General features: G+C 36.9%; 1 protein-coding gene across 6 annotated transcripts in view; it reads right to left on the minus strand.

Moving 5' to 3' along the window:
• Positions 1 to 16,589, minus strand: part of CENPQ (centromere protein Q) — a 33,703-nt gene that overhangs the window by 3,193 nt on the left and 13,921 nt on the right. For 4 of the 6 annotated variants that reach the window (XM_089918635.1, XM_022582087.2, XM_022582086.3 and 1 more), the window contains one exon: positions 12,410 to 16,006. The exons of 1 other annotated variant lie outside the window; for it this stretch is intronic. In XM_089918635.1, coding sequence (XP_089774761.1) covers positions 15,875 to 16,006 — 132 coding nt within the window. In that variant the 3' untranslated portion in view covers positions 12,410 to 15,874. One more of the 6 variants, XM_022582089.2, reaches the window with a different exon arrangement.

Genomic DNA, 16,589 nt, shown 5'->3' on the forward strand with positions numbered 1-16,589 from the left:
GCATAGCACAGGGATGATTTCAGTGAGCCCAGACTCCTGCATCTTCCCAAACATAGAGAAGCGCTAAACTTAACTTGAGATACCCGATTTTCTTTTATTAACAATAATCTTTTGATATTTCAACTACCTGGTTTTGTTGCAAAAACTCCCCCCTCCCACCCCCATCCCCCGCCCTCTTCGGAGCAGTCTCTCAGTGTTATTTGAGATGCTGTCTCCCAGGCTTGAAGTCCTAAGAATGTCCCCCACATAAAACATAACTCTCAACTTTTATATTGTGCTTTTTTTTTTTCAGTCAACACACTAGAAACCTAAAATACCTAAAACTGAACTCATTATTTATTCTCTTAAATCAGTCCCCTCTTTCAAGTGTTCCTTATCCCAAGGATTAGCTTGACTAGCAATTCTATTGTCTTCCCTCTCCCTCAGTGGTTAGACCCACCCCACATATCTAATATTTAACCGAGTGCTGATGTGTATGTATTTCCTCTCTGCCCCTACCTCTCCAATCCCCATAGCTACAAAAATAAACTCAGACCCTTAGGCATGACATAAAATATCTTCATACTCCTACCCCAGCCTATCACTGTTTATAGTTTAATGAATAAATGAAAAAAGAAACAAACAAGCCACCTAAATGAACACAAAGTGCAAGTCTGAGACTAGGGTGAGGTTATTGTGTATAAATAAAATCCAGCCTGATTATGGATAGACCTTGAAAACTACGAGCCTTTTAGAAGAGATTCTAATCATATCTCCTTTGACAACTAAGGTTCTTGGGACCTGAAGAACTCAGACTGTGCAAAGAGAATCTACACTGGACTGAGTCAGGTGACTCTGATGGGCCGTGTTATCTTGGGCAAGTCTCCCAATGCCTCCAAATCTATGTTCTCATCTGCAAGGTATAAATAATACCTGTCCTGTGTGCTTCCCAGGGTTTTCGTGGAGGTCAAATGAAACAATTCTGGTAACACTTTGAAACTATGAAACTTGCAAAATATTTTAAATTTACTTTTTTTTTTCCGGTACGCGGGCCTCTCACTGTTGTGGCCTCTCCCGTTCTGAAGCACAGGCTCTGGACGCACAGGCTCAGCGGCCATGGTTCACGGGCCCAGCCGCTCCGCAGCATGTGGGATCTTCCCGGACCAGGGCACGAACCCGTGTCCCCTGCATCGGCAGACGGACTCTCAACCATTGTGCCACCAGGGAAGCCCTAAATTTACTTTTTTAAAGTTCATTATTGTTTTTTAGAACTGGGAACCCAAACCACAGTTTTTAATGAAATCCTTAGGGAAAGATGCAGAAGTCAATGGCTGGAGCTAGACAATAAGTACCAGACCCATAATCTTAGAATAGAGGAGCTAATGTTATTAGTTATAAATTGGAGAAAAAAGAGGAAGAGAGTGAATGTGGCAGTTCTGGGGATATCAAGCAGCTTAGCCCAGTGGTCTGAGATAAAATGGAAACTGAGGCAAATTTTTTAAAAAGGAGTCTTTGTTTTAAATTTTGTATTACCAAAGGGTGTGCTCCTGGGAGAAGAAGAAAGAGGCTTAGTTTACCTAACATGGGGCCCTGAGACTAACGTGGTATATATGTATGATATTTTTTGAATGAAACATTTAAGCACATTGCCTTTTCACTCCACAGAGAGTTGGCGACCCTTAAAAGATGTCAGCCAGGTACTTTGAAAGGACAAAGAATGCTAGGTGTCCCAGTTAGCTGCAAGAGATGATGCATGTAGCACTCTGAATAGTAGCTGCATAAAGGAGATTTTTAAACTATAATTCATTGTCAGCTGCCTGCATTATCCAACATTTTAAAGTATATTCATCATCCTCCTCTCCTGTCAGAGATTAGGATTTAAGACCAGGCTCTCTCATTGACTATGAATAAACAACTTATTAAACAGGAAATTTTGTCATTAGTAATTGAGTTGGCATTTTATGATAATAAAGAACGAATGTTCTTTACCCTACACTCATCTTCAGCATAAACAAAATTTGACTTGTTTAACAGCAGCCCGTAGTACTATTCCAGAGACAATTCAATCTTTGACTCAATATGGGTGAATTAATACTTATGAAATACTTCATATAAAATAATCACTCAGGTTAGTAAAATAAAGGTCATGATCTTAATATACCCAATCTTGATTAGTTTATAATAAAATATTTTTAATGGGGCAAGGCAATTTTTCTTCCCATTACGTTATTTTATTAACCAATGTGCATGTGATCAGATATGGGGTATAACAGCTGTAGAAATCCTCAGTGATATTTTACATCTAGAGAGATTTCATTCCCCAAATATCTAGCTGTTATAATTTGCTACGTTTTATCAACAAGAAAAGAGTGGCTGGAAAATACTGAGTCTCTCATTTAGCAAGTCTGCAAACGAGTTGACCTGGAATGTCTAGGAACTCAAAGAAACTGTTAGTAATAATCCCTTGTTATCTCTTATTCATACTTCATAATTCATCCCTCCAGGGCAAGGCTTGGATAGAATGTTGTAGTAGATTAAACTGATCATTTAGTAACCCCACTGCTTATGTCTACTCCCCCTTCTTTCTCAACTCTTACTGAGGACAATCTTATGTTATTTTCAAACCCATAAATTCATTAAGAAAGGCATGGAATTTAGCCCTCCTTCAGTTTAATACTCCTGATAGGTACCCTTTCCTCCTTTCCTCTGACCATGCTTTGTGTCTCTTTTACCTCTTCTCTGCACTTTCTCCTCCTTTTTTTTTTTTCTGGTCTTTTATGCAGTTCCTTCCTTCCTTTCTATTGTGATATAGTGCAGAATTTGAGAGCGTGAGTTATGGAGCCAAACTCCCTGGATTTAATATCTACCTTTGCCATATATTAGCTGAACGACTTTAGGCGGCCTACTTAACCTTTTTCTTACCTTAGTTTACCCATCTGAAAACTGGGGGTAAGAATAGTACCAATCCCATAGGGTTGTTGTCGGGAGCAAATGATTTAATATGTGTAAAGCCTCTAGAACAGTGCCTGCCACATAGTAGATGCCATTTCCTCTAGAATAAATGAAGGCAGGGATTTTTAAAACTTTTGTTCACTGCAATGTAACTATCACTGTTGCATCTCCAGTACCTAGACCAGTGCCTGATACCATTGTTGAAATAATTAATTTTCTATTTCTACTGTGTTTATCTTTCAGTGTTTTTCTTTGGAGCTCTGCTTCTTCTTTCTTTCCTCCTTTAAGACCTCTCTGTTTCTACTTCTGCATTCTTTGCCTCTCAGGTTTCCATCATCTATTGCTCACCTAAATTGTCTCCTATGTCTCTGGGTCTAACGTTTTTGAGTAGAGTCAAACATCACAAATTCAACATTTATCAGTAATTATTAGTCATGGAGTTTCCAATGAAAAGAGAAAGAAGAACTCTTGAGTCAAGGAAAACTGAGAATAAAATAATACTTTAAATGCAATATTTTACATTAAATTTGTGGTGACCTGTGTTTGTCATTTATACATAGGTTAAGCTGCCTGTAAAAATCTGCCACTTTTTACCATTAGTTTTATTTTTTTTATTTTTTTATTTTATTTTATTTTTTTTCCATTAGTTTTATTTTGATTCAAACGTAAAAGTAGTTAAAAGAAGAGTGTAATAAACAGCTGTTGTTCACCTGGATTCACTGATATTTTATCATATTTGATCCCTCTCTGTCTTTACACACACACACTATATAGACATTACTAGGAATTATTTGAAATTAAGTTACAGATATCATACTTTACTGCTAAATACTTCAGCATGCATCTTAACAAAATAAATGCCACCACATTACCAATATCGTACTTAAGAAAATTTACATTAATTCGATAGTATCATTTAATGTATCATAATAAATTTTTCCCAGTGGTCTACAAAATGTGTGTTTTAGAGTTTGTTCCTCTGATCCAGAATTCAATAAAGGTTCATGAGTCGCAGGTGATTAAATTTCTTAGTCTCCTAAAATCTAGAATGAAGCACTCACATCTTTTCTTCCCACCCCTGATATTAACTTTTTTGAAGAGTTCAGGCCAATTATCTGATAGAATGTTCCATCCACAATTTGGATTATTCTGATTCTTCCCTTATGATTAGATTCAGGTTACGCAGTCTTGGCCAGAAATCTATGTGGTGATATATTGCACTTCTCGCTGCATTGTATCAGAAGGCACACAATGTTGGGTTCTTCCACTGCGGCTCATGCTAAGTTTGACCACTTGGTAAAGATGGTGACCACCGGTCATCTCCATTATACAGGTCCATTTTACCCTTTACAATTTGTAAGTAGTAATAATATTAAATAAATTTTATTTAATATTATTTAATAATAATCCTTGCTTGAGTTAATTCTTAAATTGGAGATTGCAAAATGTCAACTTTCTAATTTGCCATTCCTTCTACATTCCTTAGTAGGTATTCTTCTGTAAAGAAGAGTTTTTGTTTGCCAGACCACCTCATTTTCATATCATTGTGGATTCAAGGATTTTTAAAAAAAATTCATGTGTTATAATCCACTACATTATTGTTATTTTCGATGCTGTTATATATGGTATCAAATTTGCCAAGTAGGAAGTTCGTTGTACCAGTTCTGTTTTCTTTTGACATGACCAATTTTTTTTTTTTTTTAAATTGAACCCAGGTCCTTGGCAGTGAAAGCGTGGAGTCCTAAGCACTGGACCGCCAGGGAATTCCCAACATGACCACATTTAGTCTCGAGCATTTCCTTACTTTCTTGCCCAAGGTGTTCTTTCCTTTTCTTCTTTCCTTTTCCTGTTCTTCAGCCTTTTCTCCAAGAGTTCTATTTTCCCTGAAAGGTATTTATGAAGATCTGACTATCAGGGATGATCACTGAGTGTTGTTACTTGTAGCCCTTTTTAGTCAACAGAGCCAAAGAATAGATGTTATTTTTAATCCCAGGTTCCTACATTGTTCAAAAGTCAAAACAATATAAAAGGGATATATATTCGGGGAAGTCTTGTTCCCATCCCTAACTCCACTACTTATAGGTCACTTAAAAAATAGCTTCTCGTTTAATCTTCCTGTGTTTCTGTTTGCAAAAGAAAAGTTAGCAGAGATCTATTTGATATACACTAATTTTCTCATTCTTTCTTACATACTCTTGTACATGTAGCTTTTTTTTCCACTTAAAAACGTATCATGGAAATTACCTCAAATTACATCACAGAGAACTTCCTTGTTGCTATAAGTGCTTCATTGTGTAGATGTGTCGTAATTCATTCACCTGGACTTTGAAGGATGGAAATTTAGGTTGTTTCTAAAAGTTTGATATTACAAATAATATTGGAGTGAATAACCCAGTGCAAACATTGGTTTTATATTTGTGGAGGAATCCTCAGGGTAAATTTCTGGAAGTTGAATTGCTTGTATAAATGCATATGTATTTTATTAGACGGTACTGAATTCCCCTCACTGGAGTTGTAACTTTCCTACTCCCACTACCAGTATATGAGTATGCCTATTTTCTACAGCTTCAAACTTGGGTTCTCAATATTTTTTAAAAGTATTGCATGACAGTTTAATCACACTTTTTTTTGAGTGAAGTTAAGCATCTTTTCATATGTTTAAGGGTCATTTTATTTGTTTTTCTGTGAACTAACCATGTCTCTTGCCCATTTTTCTATTGGATTTGAGTAAATTTTTTTTCTCCTCTCAGTGTTAAGGGTTCTTTATATTTTATGGAAAATAGTTCTCTATTTGTGATATAAATTGCAAATAGTTTCTCCTAGTGTGTAATTTATATTTTGACGCCAGATCTTTTGCCACTGAGAAATCACACACATGCAAACATACATATGTATTTTATTTATCAAACTTAATATTTTTCTTTTATTACTTCTGAATTTGGAAAGCCTTTCCTTATACCCACATTATAAAGGAACCAACCAATGTTTTCTTCTAGTATTTGTATGACTTCTTTTCTTTTTAAAGGCTTTATTTATTTATTTATATCTTGGATCAATTTGGAGTTTATTCTTGTATAGGTATGAAATATGAGTTTAATTTAATTTTACTTTTTTTCAGATTGCTATCCATTTGTCTCACTGCCACTTATTTAAAATTCCATCTTTACCCCAGCGACTTGAGATGCCACTTTGATCTTATTTTAAACTTTCCTGTGTACTTGTTATTTCTGGACCTTTTTTTCCCCTTTGTTCTGCACAATCACGTACCATTACTACACTTTATATAAGTTTTATAGTATGTTTTAATGTTTGTGGGGTTAATCTCCCCTTTTAACCTATTTTCTTTTCCTGAAATTTATATTGTTATTTTTGCATATTTATTTTCCATGTTCTTAGTCTCAGGAATCTGATGAAAGGAAATAGTCAAAAATGCAGCAGAGAGACTTCCCTCGTGGTCCAGTGGTTAGGACTCGGCACTTTCAGTGCTGGGGCCTGGGTTCAATCCTTGGTCCAGGAACTAAGATACCATAGCTGCACAGCGCAGCCAAAAAAAATGCAAAAATTCTAACGGGACAACTAGAAATATATCAAGTGCTCTCTTTGGGAAATAATCTAGAACTAAAATCTCACATCTCGTGTTCACTGCAGTAACTGCATGGTACTAACTAAAGTCTGACAGTCTTACTGGATTATAAGCAATGTCTTTTAACAGTGTTTAAAACCTAGAGTATATTTTGCCTTGGAAACACATAGATCTGTTAGAGGGAGAGAAAGCCGCACATCAATTAGGGAGAAGAATACCCGGATGTTAGCTATTTTTATTTGTAACTTTTAAAATCACAAGAGCCAGAATAAGGGGGAGTGAACAAAAGTTCACTCAAGAAAATAAAGTTCACTCAAGAAGTGAACAGGGACTTCCCTGGTGGTCCAGTGGTAAACAATCTGCCTTACAATGCAGGGGACTTAGGTTTGATCCCTGGTCAGAGAACTAAGATCCCACATGCCATGGGGCAACTAAGCCCCGTGCCCCTCAGCGAGAGCCCACGTGCCTGCAAACTACAGAGCCCACGCTCCACAACTAGAGAGGGAAAACCCACACTCCTCAACAAAGATCCCTTGTGCCTCAACGAAGACCTGACGCAGCCAAATAAATAAATAAAAATAAACAAATAATTTTAAAAAGAAGTGAACAAAATTGGAACAGGGCTGGAACACACATGCCACCAGTACTGCTGAGGTTGGAGGGGGTAAAGAAAAGGGGAGAGGCTGGGAGTGGCTTCTTTCTCTCTTTCACCTCATTGCTCAGGTACAGTAAGATCAGAAAAAGCAAAGGGCTGTCGGCAACTGGGTTTTAATAGCTGGAGCCAAGATTTCTATCAGAGATTGAGAAACATGGGTGAATAGAAACTTGGGGAAAGAGAATTAGGCTGTTAATGTTACCTATACTGACACAACAATCCCTCCATCTGCATTTTCTTTTTTTACTATTTTTATTTTCCCCAACTAAAATAATTTTAATGCTAACATCCCAGGTTAGAAGGGAGAAATCATCTTTGTTGTAGGTGCTGTGCTATTCCATTGGCTGTGTTTTACTTTCAGTTTTATTTTTTCTCTGCTCCTAGTGTTTACTGAGATTAGGGAAAATGGATACAAAACTTTAGGTATTATCACAGACAACTTAAAGAAATTTAATTTAGAGTTCTTTCATGTTTTTTTCTCAAAATTCAAATCACCAAACAAAAATTCGTCATGAAAAATGCAAAATGAGTAGAAACAAAACTTGTGTTATTAAATGAGATTCTATTCTAGAGGATGTCTAAATGTCCTCCGAAACTGCCCTGCCTTGTCCTGCTCCCAAAGTTTGAGCAGACTGAAATCTCCATTCTTCCTCTGTATTTCCCCTCAGTGAGTCTTAGGCAGAGTGAACATTCATGCTCACTAAATACGCAGACAACTGCAAAACCCAGTCCACATCCACCCAGAGCAAAGTACACGTCTCTGCAGGGTTGAGCATGTTGCCTGTACTGAGTCCTCAGAGAGTTCCTAGCTGCCTGAGAGGCCAATTAGCATAATAATTCAAAGTACAGGCTTCAGAATCTGAAAAACTCAGGCTCTGATCACGACTTAAAATCTGCATAACCTTTGATGAGTCATAACCCACCCCCCAGCCAGAATTCCCACAATAAGATAAATCACACACACACACACACACATACATACACAAAAGTATATATAAAATTTGGCACAATTATCAGCATGTAGTTAAATGTTAAGTAAACAGTAGGCACATTATTATTAGTAAGACAATAAGGCACAGGGCTATAATAATGATGCCATGTACCAGCTGGGAGTAACCCTCAGTTATCAATGCTAAAGATAATGAGAATCCCTGGGGCAGAAACTAGACCACATTCTCCCGAGAGATTTATGGACCACAGTTACTTAGACCTCTTCCCTCTGGCACCAACGATAAGTCTCTAGGTAACAACTGGCTCATGGTGACCTAAGCATACTGTCACTCCCAAGGAATCATATTTTTTTATTAAAACAAAGCTCTCCTTCAGCCAGTTTGTTTACTTTTCTAAGAATAAACACCTAAAATTTAGATTTCCTCTAATCTTTGTAGTTGGGATGTTTGTGACCTCCATGGGGTAAGAAACCAATATTTTCCATATGGCTAAGTCAACTTTATCCACACTAGATAAATCCAACCATTGTGTTTGTGTCTGCTTTTATTGCAGATAGAAGAACATAGCTTGTGATGTTTTATCTCTTCCTTTATTTTCCTTGAAAGATATGCATACACAATCAATTGGAATCCAAATTAAAACAAAAATTCTGATAAGGATAAAAGACTAATAAGAGTATTGATTATAATCATTTAATCAATTTAATCATTTAAATTTCCTTTATGAAAAAGATACGTGGCTTAGGGAAAAAAAAGGTTGAAATCAAAGTAACACTGTTCTGGCTCCGCCTCTAGCACTGATTATCTATATGATCTCAAAGAAGTCATTTATTTTCTTTGGCCCGCAAATCTTCATATGTAATGAGAGAATTAAAGTTTATCTTATCAAAATTCTCTGAGTATGTACATATGCATACAGAAACATGAAATAAATGTAAATATATGTGTATGTATGTTTACATGTGCATTTGCACATCCAGATTCACACCTACATATGCATCTTAGTTTCCCATGAGAAAGCAGATTATAAACAAGGGGGCTGGAATAGGTGATAGGCAATGTCCAGTCCTATGCCGACTGTTTCGAGCTTTTTAAAAAATTTTTTTTATTGATTTATTTGTTTTTGTTGTTGTTCGTTTGTTTCTAGCTTTTAAAATGCCCATATCTTCATTCCTCCATCCAAGGCAACTGAGAAATGGAAGCTTGTTAGCAGTACAAATTCTCAGGCCTGACCTCGGACTTACTGAATCAGGGGGCTGTGGGGAGAGGCTCAGCCATCTGTGTTGCAACCTGCCCTCCGGGTGATTCTGAAGGGCACTAAAAGGTGAGAACCAATGCATTTAAACATTTCCAGGGAAGAACTATATGCTACAGTCCTAGGCAGAAGTGGAGAGACAGTAATTAAAGGGAAAAAAGCAGAATATTCTACAGAGAACTTGAGTCACAGGTGGTAGGAAGAGAGTTTGGGGAAACAGCAGTGGCAGGCACAGGGGAGCATTATTTTGGGTCGTAGGGAACTGACGTGGTAATGAGAACACCGAGCAGAAGCCCAAGCAGCAATAAGGAAGCAGTAGCCACATGCTCCCGTGTTAAATCACTTGTTCTCGTGCAGTTATTTCTGCTCCTTTGTGAAGACCCTCTGACTTTAGAACCTTCTTCCTACAGTGGATCGCAAAGGAGGATAATTATCCTGTTTTTAGCCATAGCTGTCTCTGACCCCTATAGTCATTACTTTAGAAACCTGAGACAGGGAGAGTTAGGCATTTCTCAGCCTAACCCTGCTTGTCTTCTGGTCCTTTTCAAAAATTTAAGGTTCTCCTGATTCTAGTTTTAATTTTTCCCCTCACTGACAGCTAGGAGCATGTGTATGTTCAGAAAAAGGAAGAAAATTCCTGGAGTTCTAATGGGCTAGGGGTGAACCTGCCCAGAGAAAGCTGCAGGGGTGAGAATAAGCCTATAGAATCGACCAGGCAAGAACTCGGCTTGAATGCTGTTTAGGAGGCTGATGGAGAACACGTTGTCATCCAGGACGTTGCCCTGAGAGGGGAATCCCTGGCTTTGCAACTTCCTGGTCAGCGTGAGGGCCACCAGCCGGCTGTAACCTTTCCTGCGATGCTCTGGCAGGGTTTAGCCATGGCACATGGTGGCAAACTGGTCTGTGACAGACCAAGACACGGGGTTCCCCTTGTCATCATGGACACACACTCGGGAAGCAGGAGATGAGGTTGGCAATGTACCAATGACACTGTTCATTGCCGTCCGGTTGAGTAGATAAGCATCAGCAACACAGGTAGGTTAGTTGTGCGGAAGAACTCATTCTCGAAGAAAATGACATGAGAAGAAATACGAACTCGGTATCACGGGACCACAAACAACTACTTCTCTTTATACCGACTCAAACTGAGAAATCATCCTCGAGATAGTGCCTTGCAAATACCAGAATATTTTCAATAAATTAGAATCCGTCACTCACCACTTATAAACATCTTTTAGGGTTTCATTTCGGATAGGACACAACACTCATTATATTAAATTTAAGTCTTTCCTTCCAATTTTATGCCCCTTTGTTATTGTCCTCAGAATAGATGAGGCAAGTATTTCATTTTTCTGTAAAACAGATCTCAGACTTGATCTTATTAACTCCTGAAACTGCTGACACCCTCTCTGGGGGCCTTAAACAAGTCCAGATTCTTGGGCCCCTAATCGTTTCCTTGGTAAAAATAAACGTTTTAGGATAGAATTTCTATCTTTATGCATCTATGACCAGAAAAAGAAATACAAATGTCTTAATATTCTAGGCATACGTAGATGCTCAAGAAATGCTAGCTCTTCCAGACCTTTCCCTATAAGGTCTGGAAAAAGGTTTAAAAACCCATGACATTAAGATAAAAAAGAAAAAAAAAAAGAAAAGATAAAAATTGGTGCAATTTCTGAGAACTGAGATGGATTACTTAGTTGCAACTCTCTGGGGCTGGTTGTGCTTCCGAATTTGCTTCCATTCTTGAAATTACCAGTGTCCTAAGACCATCCCCGCTTAAGAGCCTGGTAATGTCATTCTCACTATGTCCTTCTTTATAAAGAACACGTTTGTGTTTTCTTTCTATTAGTGGTTCTGCAGTGTTAGCTCACATTCCAGGCATTCTGTGGGCTCTGGCACTGGGTCACTCATCTAACAACTAAGCAGGGGGAAAGAATAAATAAATACAAGCAATAATGAGCTCAATAGGCTTTTTCATTTAATTCTTGAAAATAAACTTCAAAACAAAGTCAAAGAAGCCTCAGGCAGAAATGTCACTGCAAATAAAAACACTAACACATGTGTTTCAGGAGTGACAGTGGAGACTATGACCTTGTATGTGAAGGGCAGATATCCAAAATAAGGTGTCCAAATTTGGGTAATGATGTAGGTGTTAAAGACAAACTGTGGGACTTCCCTGGTGGTGCAGTGAATAAGAATCCGCCTCCCAATGCGGGTTCGAGCCCTGGTCCGGGAAGATCCCACATGCCGTGGAGTAACTAAGCACGTGCACCACAGCTATTGAGCCTGCGCTCTAGAGCCCGCGAGCCACAACTACTGAGCCCACGTGCCACAACTACTGCAGCCCACGTGCTGCAACTACTGAAGCCCCTGTGCCTAGAGCCCGTGCTCCACAAGAGAAGCCACCACAATGAGAAGTCCATGCACAACAAAGAGTAGACCCGCTCGTCGCAACTAGAGAAAGCCCGCATGCAGCAACGAAGACCCAACAAAGCCAAAAATAAATAAAAATTTTAAAAATTTATTAAAAAAAAACGAACTGTCTAACTTCCTATGTAGAAATAAATCTGATTTTAAAAAGCCTGACAGGGGATCGAGGAAAATTTAAAACATCTCAGGGACAGGACAGTAAACAGACTGTGGGAAATGCTAAAACTCTATAGGACAAACAGCCTGACCTTTTTTACTTCCTAGCTCTATCACCACTTACTATTTGAGTGATCTTAAAACAAAGTTACTTAGCTTCCTTTGTCTCTGATTATGCAGGATGGGAATAACAGTGATTGCTATGAAGTTTAATCCCCATAAGGTTGTTATTAGGATTAAACATTGGTATAAATGCATGTATACATGTAATGGGCTTAGAATAGTGCCTGGCATATAGCACATATCAATAAATATCAGCCATTTTAACCATTGTTATTTTTGTTATACAGCACTGTCATTCCATTTGAAAACTTACCTTAATTTTAAGGACCTCCTTGGAGGTGGAAATGGGTAAAACTGGCTAAGGCACATTTGTTTCTGTTAGTTAAAAAAGGAAAAAAGTCTATGTAAAAAAAGTACTCTAAGTTTTATTGTATTTGGAAAACATCACTCCTTCATCTTCCTCTTTGTCCAATTTTAACAAGTATAACCAGTCTTTGGATATGGTTGCTACAAACAGCTGTCACTTTAATGAGGAGACAAACACCTAAGGCAAGAGAAAGTGGTTGTGTGGTGGTTAAGTGGTGAGAAATACATTCAAGGGTAGCAACTCTTAATGAGAAAACTAGTTAGAACAGAAAAATGTATCAGTCACTTAGGACAGAATAAAGCACAAATGGGAAATTTGAATTTCTCTCTGCTTTTGCTTTGCTTCTTTCCTCTCTCTTCCTTAAAGCTGAATTTCTTGACAATGAATGAAACCTGAGAGGATTTAGGATACTTCTGTTCGGAAACTAAGCCAACCTAAATGATTCAAATATTAATGCTGACAGGTGCACCTGCATTTATTTCTGGTAAATAGAGAATGCCAAGAAATTCTGTCCAAATGAAAGAAAGTAAATCCCTTAATTTTAGGTTGCTGGGCAGGTGTCTCATATTTAAGCAAAACCTGTTTGTTAAACATATGCCCAACGGAAAGCTGGAGAATGGTAGAACCCATATAAAATAATAATTTTAAATGACTGACAGTAAACTGTGTTTCTGTAACATCTGTACAGGCTGCCTTCCCCCCCCAAATTACAACATTTTCCCTCCTTCCTTCAGCAGCATTATTGGGGACCCATTTTCCTGTATGTTCAGCGACTTTCCCTTTCAGCCTTTTTCAATCTTTTCCAATCTGATAGGTGAAAAAGTTTTGCTGTTTTAATTTGCATTTACATGATTATTTTAAGGTTGAAAATCCTTCAAGTACTTACTGGCCATTTATGTATTTTCTTCTGAGAATTGTCCATTTTCCTATTGGTATTTAATCTATTTTTTACTGGTATTTTAGAGCTCTTTATGAATAAAGATATTATTTTTGTTTTATATATGCTATAGATATTTTTCAGTCTGTGCTGTGTCTTTGGCTTGGTTTTTTAATTTTTATTTTAAAAAGTTCAGTTTTATGTAATGATCTATTAATTTTTTTTTCTTTATGGTTTTGGCTCTGTTTATATGAATAATACAGGCATACCTCAGAGATACTGCAGGCTCAGTTCCAGACCACCACAATAAAGCAAATCTTGCAACAATTTTTTGGCTTCACAGTGAATATGAAAGTTTCGTGTACGTTGTACTGTAGTCTACTAAGTGTACAACAGTATTATATCTTAAAAAACGTATATACCTTAATTAAAAAATAATGGTGTTGGAAAAATGGCATCAATAGACTTGCTCAAAACAGGGTGGCCACAAACCTTCAGTATGTAAAAAACACAGCATCTGCGAAATGCAATAAAGTGAAGTACTACAAAACAAGTATGTCTGTCGGGCTTTATCTACACTGACATCAGTTATTGATTCATAAATTCTGTTCAGTTTCTATTTTTCTATTTAATTTTATTTATTTTGAATCTATTCTGTCATAAAGTAGGAATATTTACCACCACCCTCCACCTCCATCCCCAGTGCGGTTGGTTCGCTAGCTTTCTCAAGACCATTTATTGAATAATTTATTTTCTCTACATTTTATTCGATATTCTATCTTTATTACAGGCTACATTTTTACACCATATAGGCTCCATTCCAAAATATTTATCTTTTAGAATTTAAAGTTTCTGGCATGGGCACTTATCAGTCACCGGAGAGAAGGTGTATGATAGTTGGCATGGCCTGTGTATGTGAGAATTTAGACAGATGAGGATACTACATAAGATGACCATCTGAATTACTGGGACCTTGTGCAGTTGAATTTCAATTTTATTTGGGTCTGTAATTAACTCTTAAATTCTTCACAAAGAGTATACCACAATTCAACCTTTGAAGAAAATATTGTGTATGTTGCCTGCTACCTGCCAGAAGATACTGTACGTCTCTCAAAATTAGATCATGTACTTTTCAAAGCTACAAGAGGGTAGTATGACCAGTTTATGCGTGGTAGAGAACTACCCCTCAGCAACAGTGGTAAGTTGAAATTCCTGTTGACTTTCAATCAGCTGTTAAACAGATGTTCTGAGGGAAACAGCAGACTTAATGTAACTCCTTCATCCCCACCAAAAGAGATTATAAATGTCATGGTTAATGATAAAAGTGATTTGGGGCTCTACTTGCCAGTCTAAAAACACAAGGGTTTTTAAGTTTTAAGACATGTTGTGAAATTTTTTTCCTTTAGCTGCTTTGCCTGGCATGTAGCAGACAGTCCAAAGTATATACTGTAATGTTCTCTTTAAATGCTGCACTATAGGTTTCCTTTCTCGAAGACTTTATTTCCCTTAAGATCCATTAAGGTCCTTTTTGACCATTATTTCCTAAGATCTTTTTTTTGACGCTTTTGCTGAGCTGCCCAGGGTTCCCCATGACGTGTGGTCTCCCTCACTGCAGTGAGCACTAAATCCAACTTATTTAACTGAAGCTGTCTTCCTGGTGGTCTCAGCCTGGAGGGCATTAACAAAATTATAGCACCCTCTAAATTAACTGACAAAACATTCTAGGTTAGACAGAAAAGTAATTAAATTACAGTTATTTTATTTTATAAACAGATAAAAGCAACCCAGACAATATACTGTGGTTGGTTAAAAATGATTTTTAATATATTTAAGTGATAATTTCTTCATGTGTATATGCTTATTATCGCAATGAGAAAAGATTTAGAAAGAAGGGATTTTTTTTTGGTTTGGTGTTTATTTTAAGGGAATAAATGAACATGGGTTCGTTTTTAACAATTTTATGAAATAAAGGTATGCTCTGATGAGAGTAGAAAATAAATATTCAACATCTATTCACTAACCTAACCAAAGAAATAAAATGTTCATGCTACCTCTAAAGTTAAAGACACCTGGCAGATATTAATTATGCCACAAAAAGTCTAGGAAGTTATGTAAAAGAGCAAAGGCATTTGGGGACTTCTAGAGTTCCACATGACCAGACAGAAAATGCAAGTCATCAGCTAAAAAACAATATTGATACCAAACACTTACATGTTTATGTGCTAGGCACTATAAACACTTTACATATGTTAAGTCACAGTATCATATTTCCTCTGCACTAACCAATAAATGAACTCTATTCAGCCATTATAAACCATCAGATTGTGGCTGTTCTCATTTTAGGGTTTAAGGCAAATAACTGGAAATACAGCAACATAAATGTGAGTTCCTAGATGTGGGAATTGATAAAAACAGTTTTCAAGGCCTACAATAGATGTATAGAGGTTAATGGTAGATTTATAGAGGTTAATTTTAAAGTGCATATTAGGAGAATCCTGAAGAAGCCTCAGCCACGGCAATATCACGTAGAATAACATTTTTACAAATTCGTAAACATTAAATTCATATGGAACAATCTACAAACAAAACAAAACAATAAACTCTTTAAGAGGCATCCAGTCTTTTATAGACTTCTTCAATGAAAGTTAACATGTTTTTCATCTGGGGTGAATTATGGAGAACATCTAAGTCCTTCAGAAGAGCGTTCTGGTTTGGAATTAGCATCAAAATTTCTTTCTGTGAGCATGACAATAATTCATTTTTTAAATTTTATTTTTTTGATAATCGATATTAACATTATATTAGCTTCAGGCAGACGGCATAATGATTTGACATTTGTATACACTGCAAAATGATCACCACAGTAAGTCTAGTTAACATCCATCACCAAACACAGTTACAAACTTTTTCTTCCTTGTGATGAGAACTTTTAGATCTACTCTCTTAGCAACTTCCAAATATACAATACAGTATTAACTCTAGTCACCATTCTGTCCATTACATCCCCATGACTTATTTATAAATAACTGGAAGTGTGTACCTTTTGACCACCTTTACCCATATAATTAGTTTTTAACCTTTCATTATGAAAAATGTTATATGTATGTTATTTAGAGAGAATGGTATAATAAACCTCATATAATCTTCACTCAGTTTCAATTATCATCAACTCACTGTCATTCTACTTTTAAATCTATGGTATTCTGTTTTCCCTCTGCCCATTCCCATTCCTCTCACCCTAGGTAGATTTGAGACAGGAAAATTTTGTTACTTTCTGGGGAAACGTAAAGGTTTTCTACCACTGTAAACACTTACACTA

The sequence above is a fragment of the Delphinapterus leucas genome, chromosome 10 (genome assembly GCF_059928025.1).
Source record: "Delphinapterus leucas isolate spDelLeu-1000000601 "Yukka" chromosome 10, BTC_Dleu_Yukka2, whole genome shotgun sequence".
Lineage (NCBI taxonomy): Eukaryota > Metazoa > Chordata > Mammalia > Artiodactyla > Monodontidae > Delphinapterus > Delphinapterus leucas.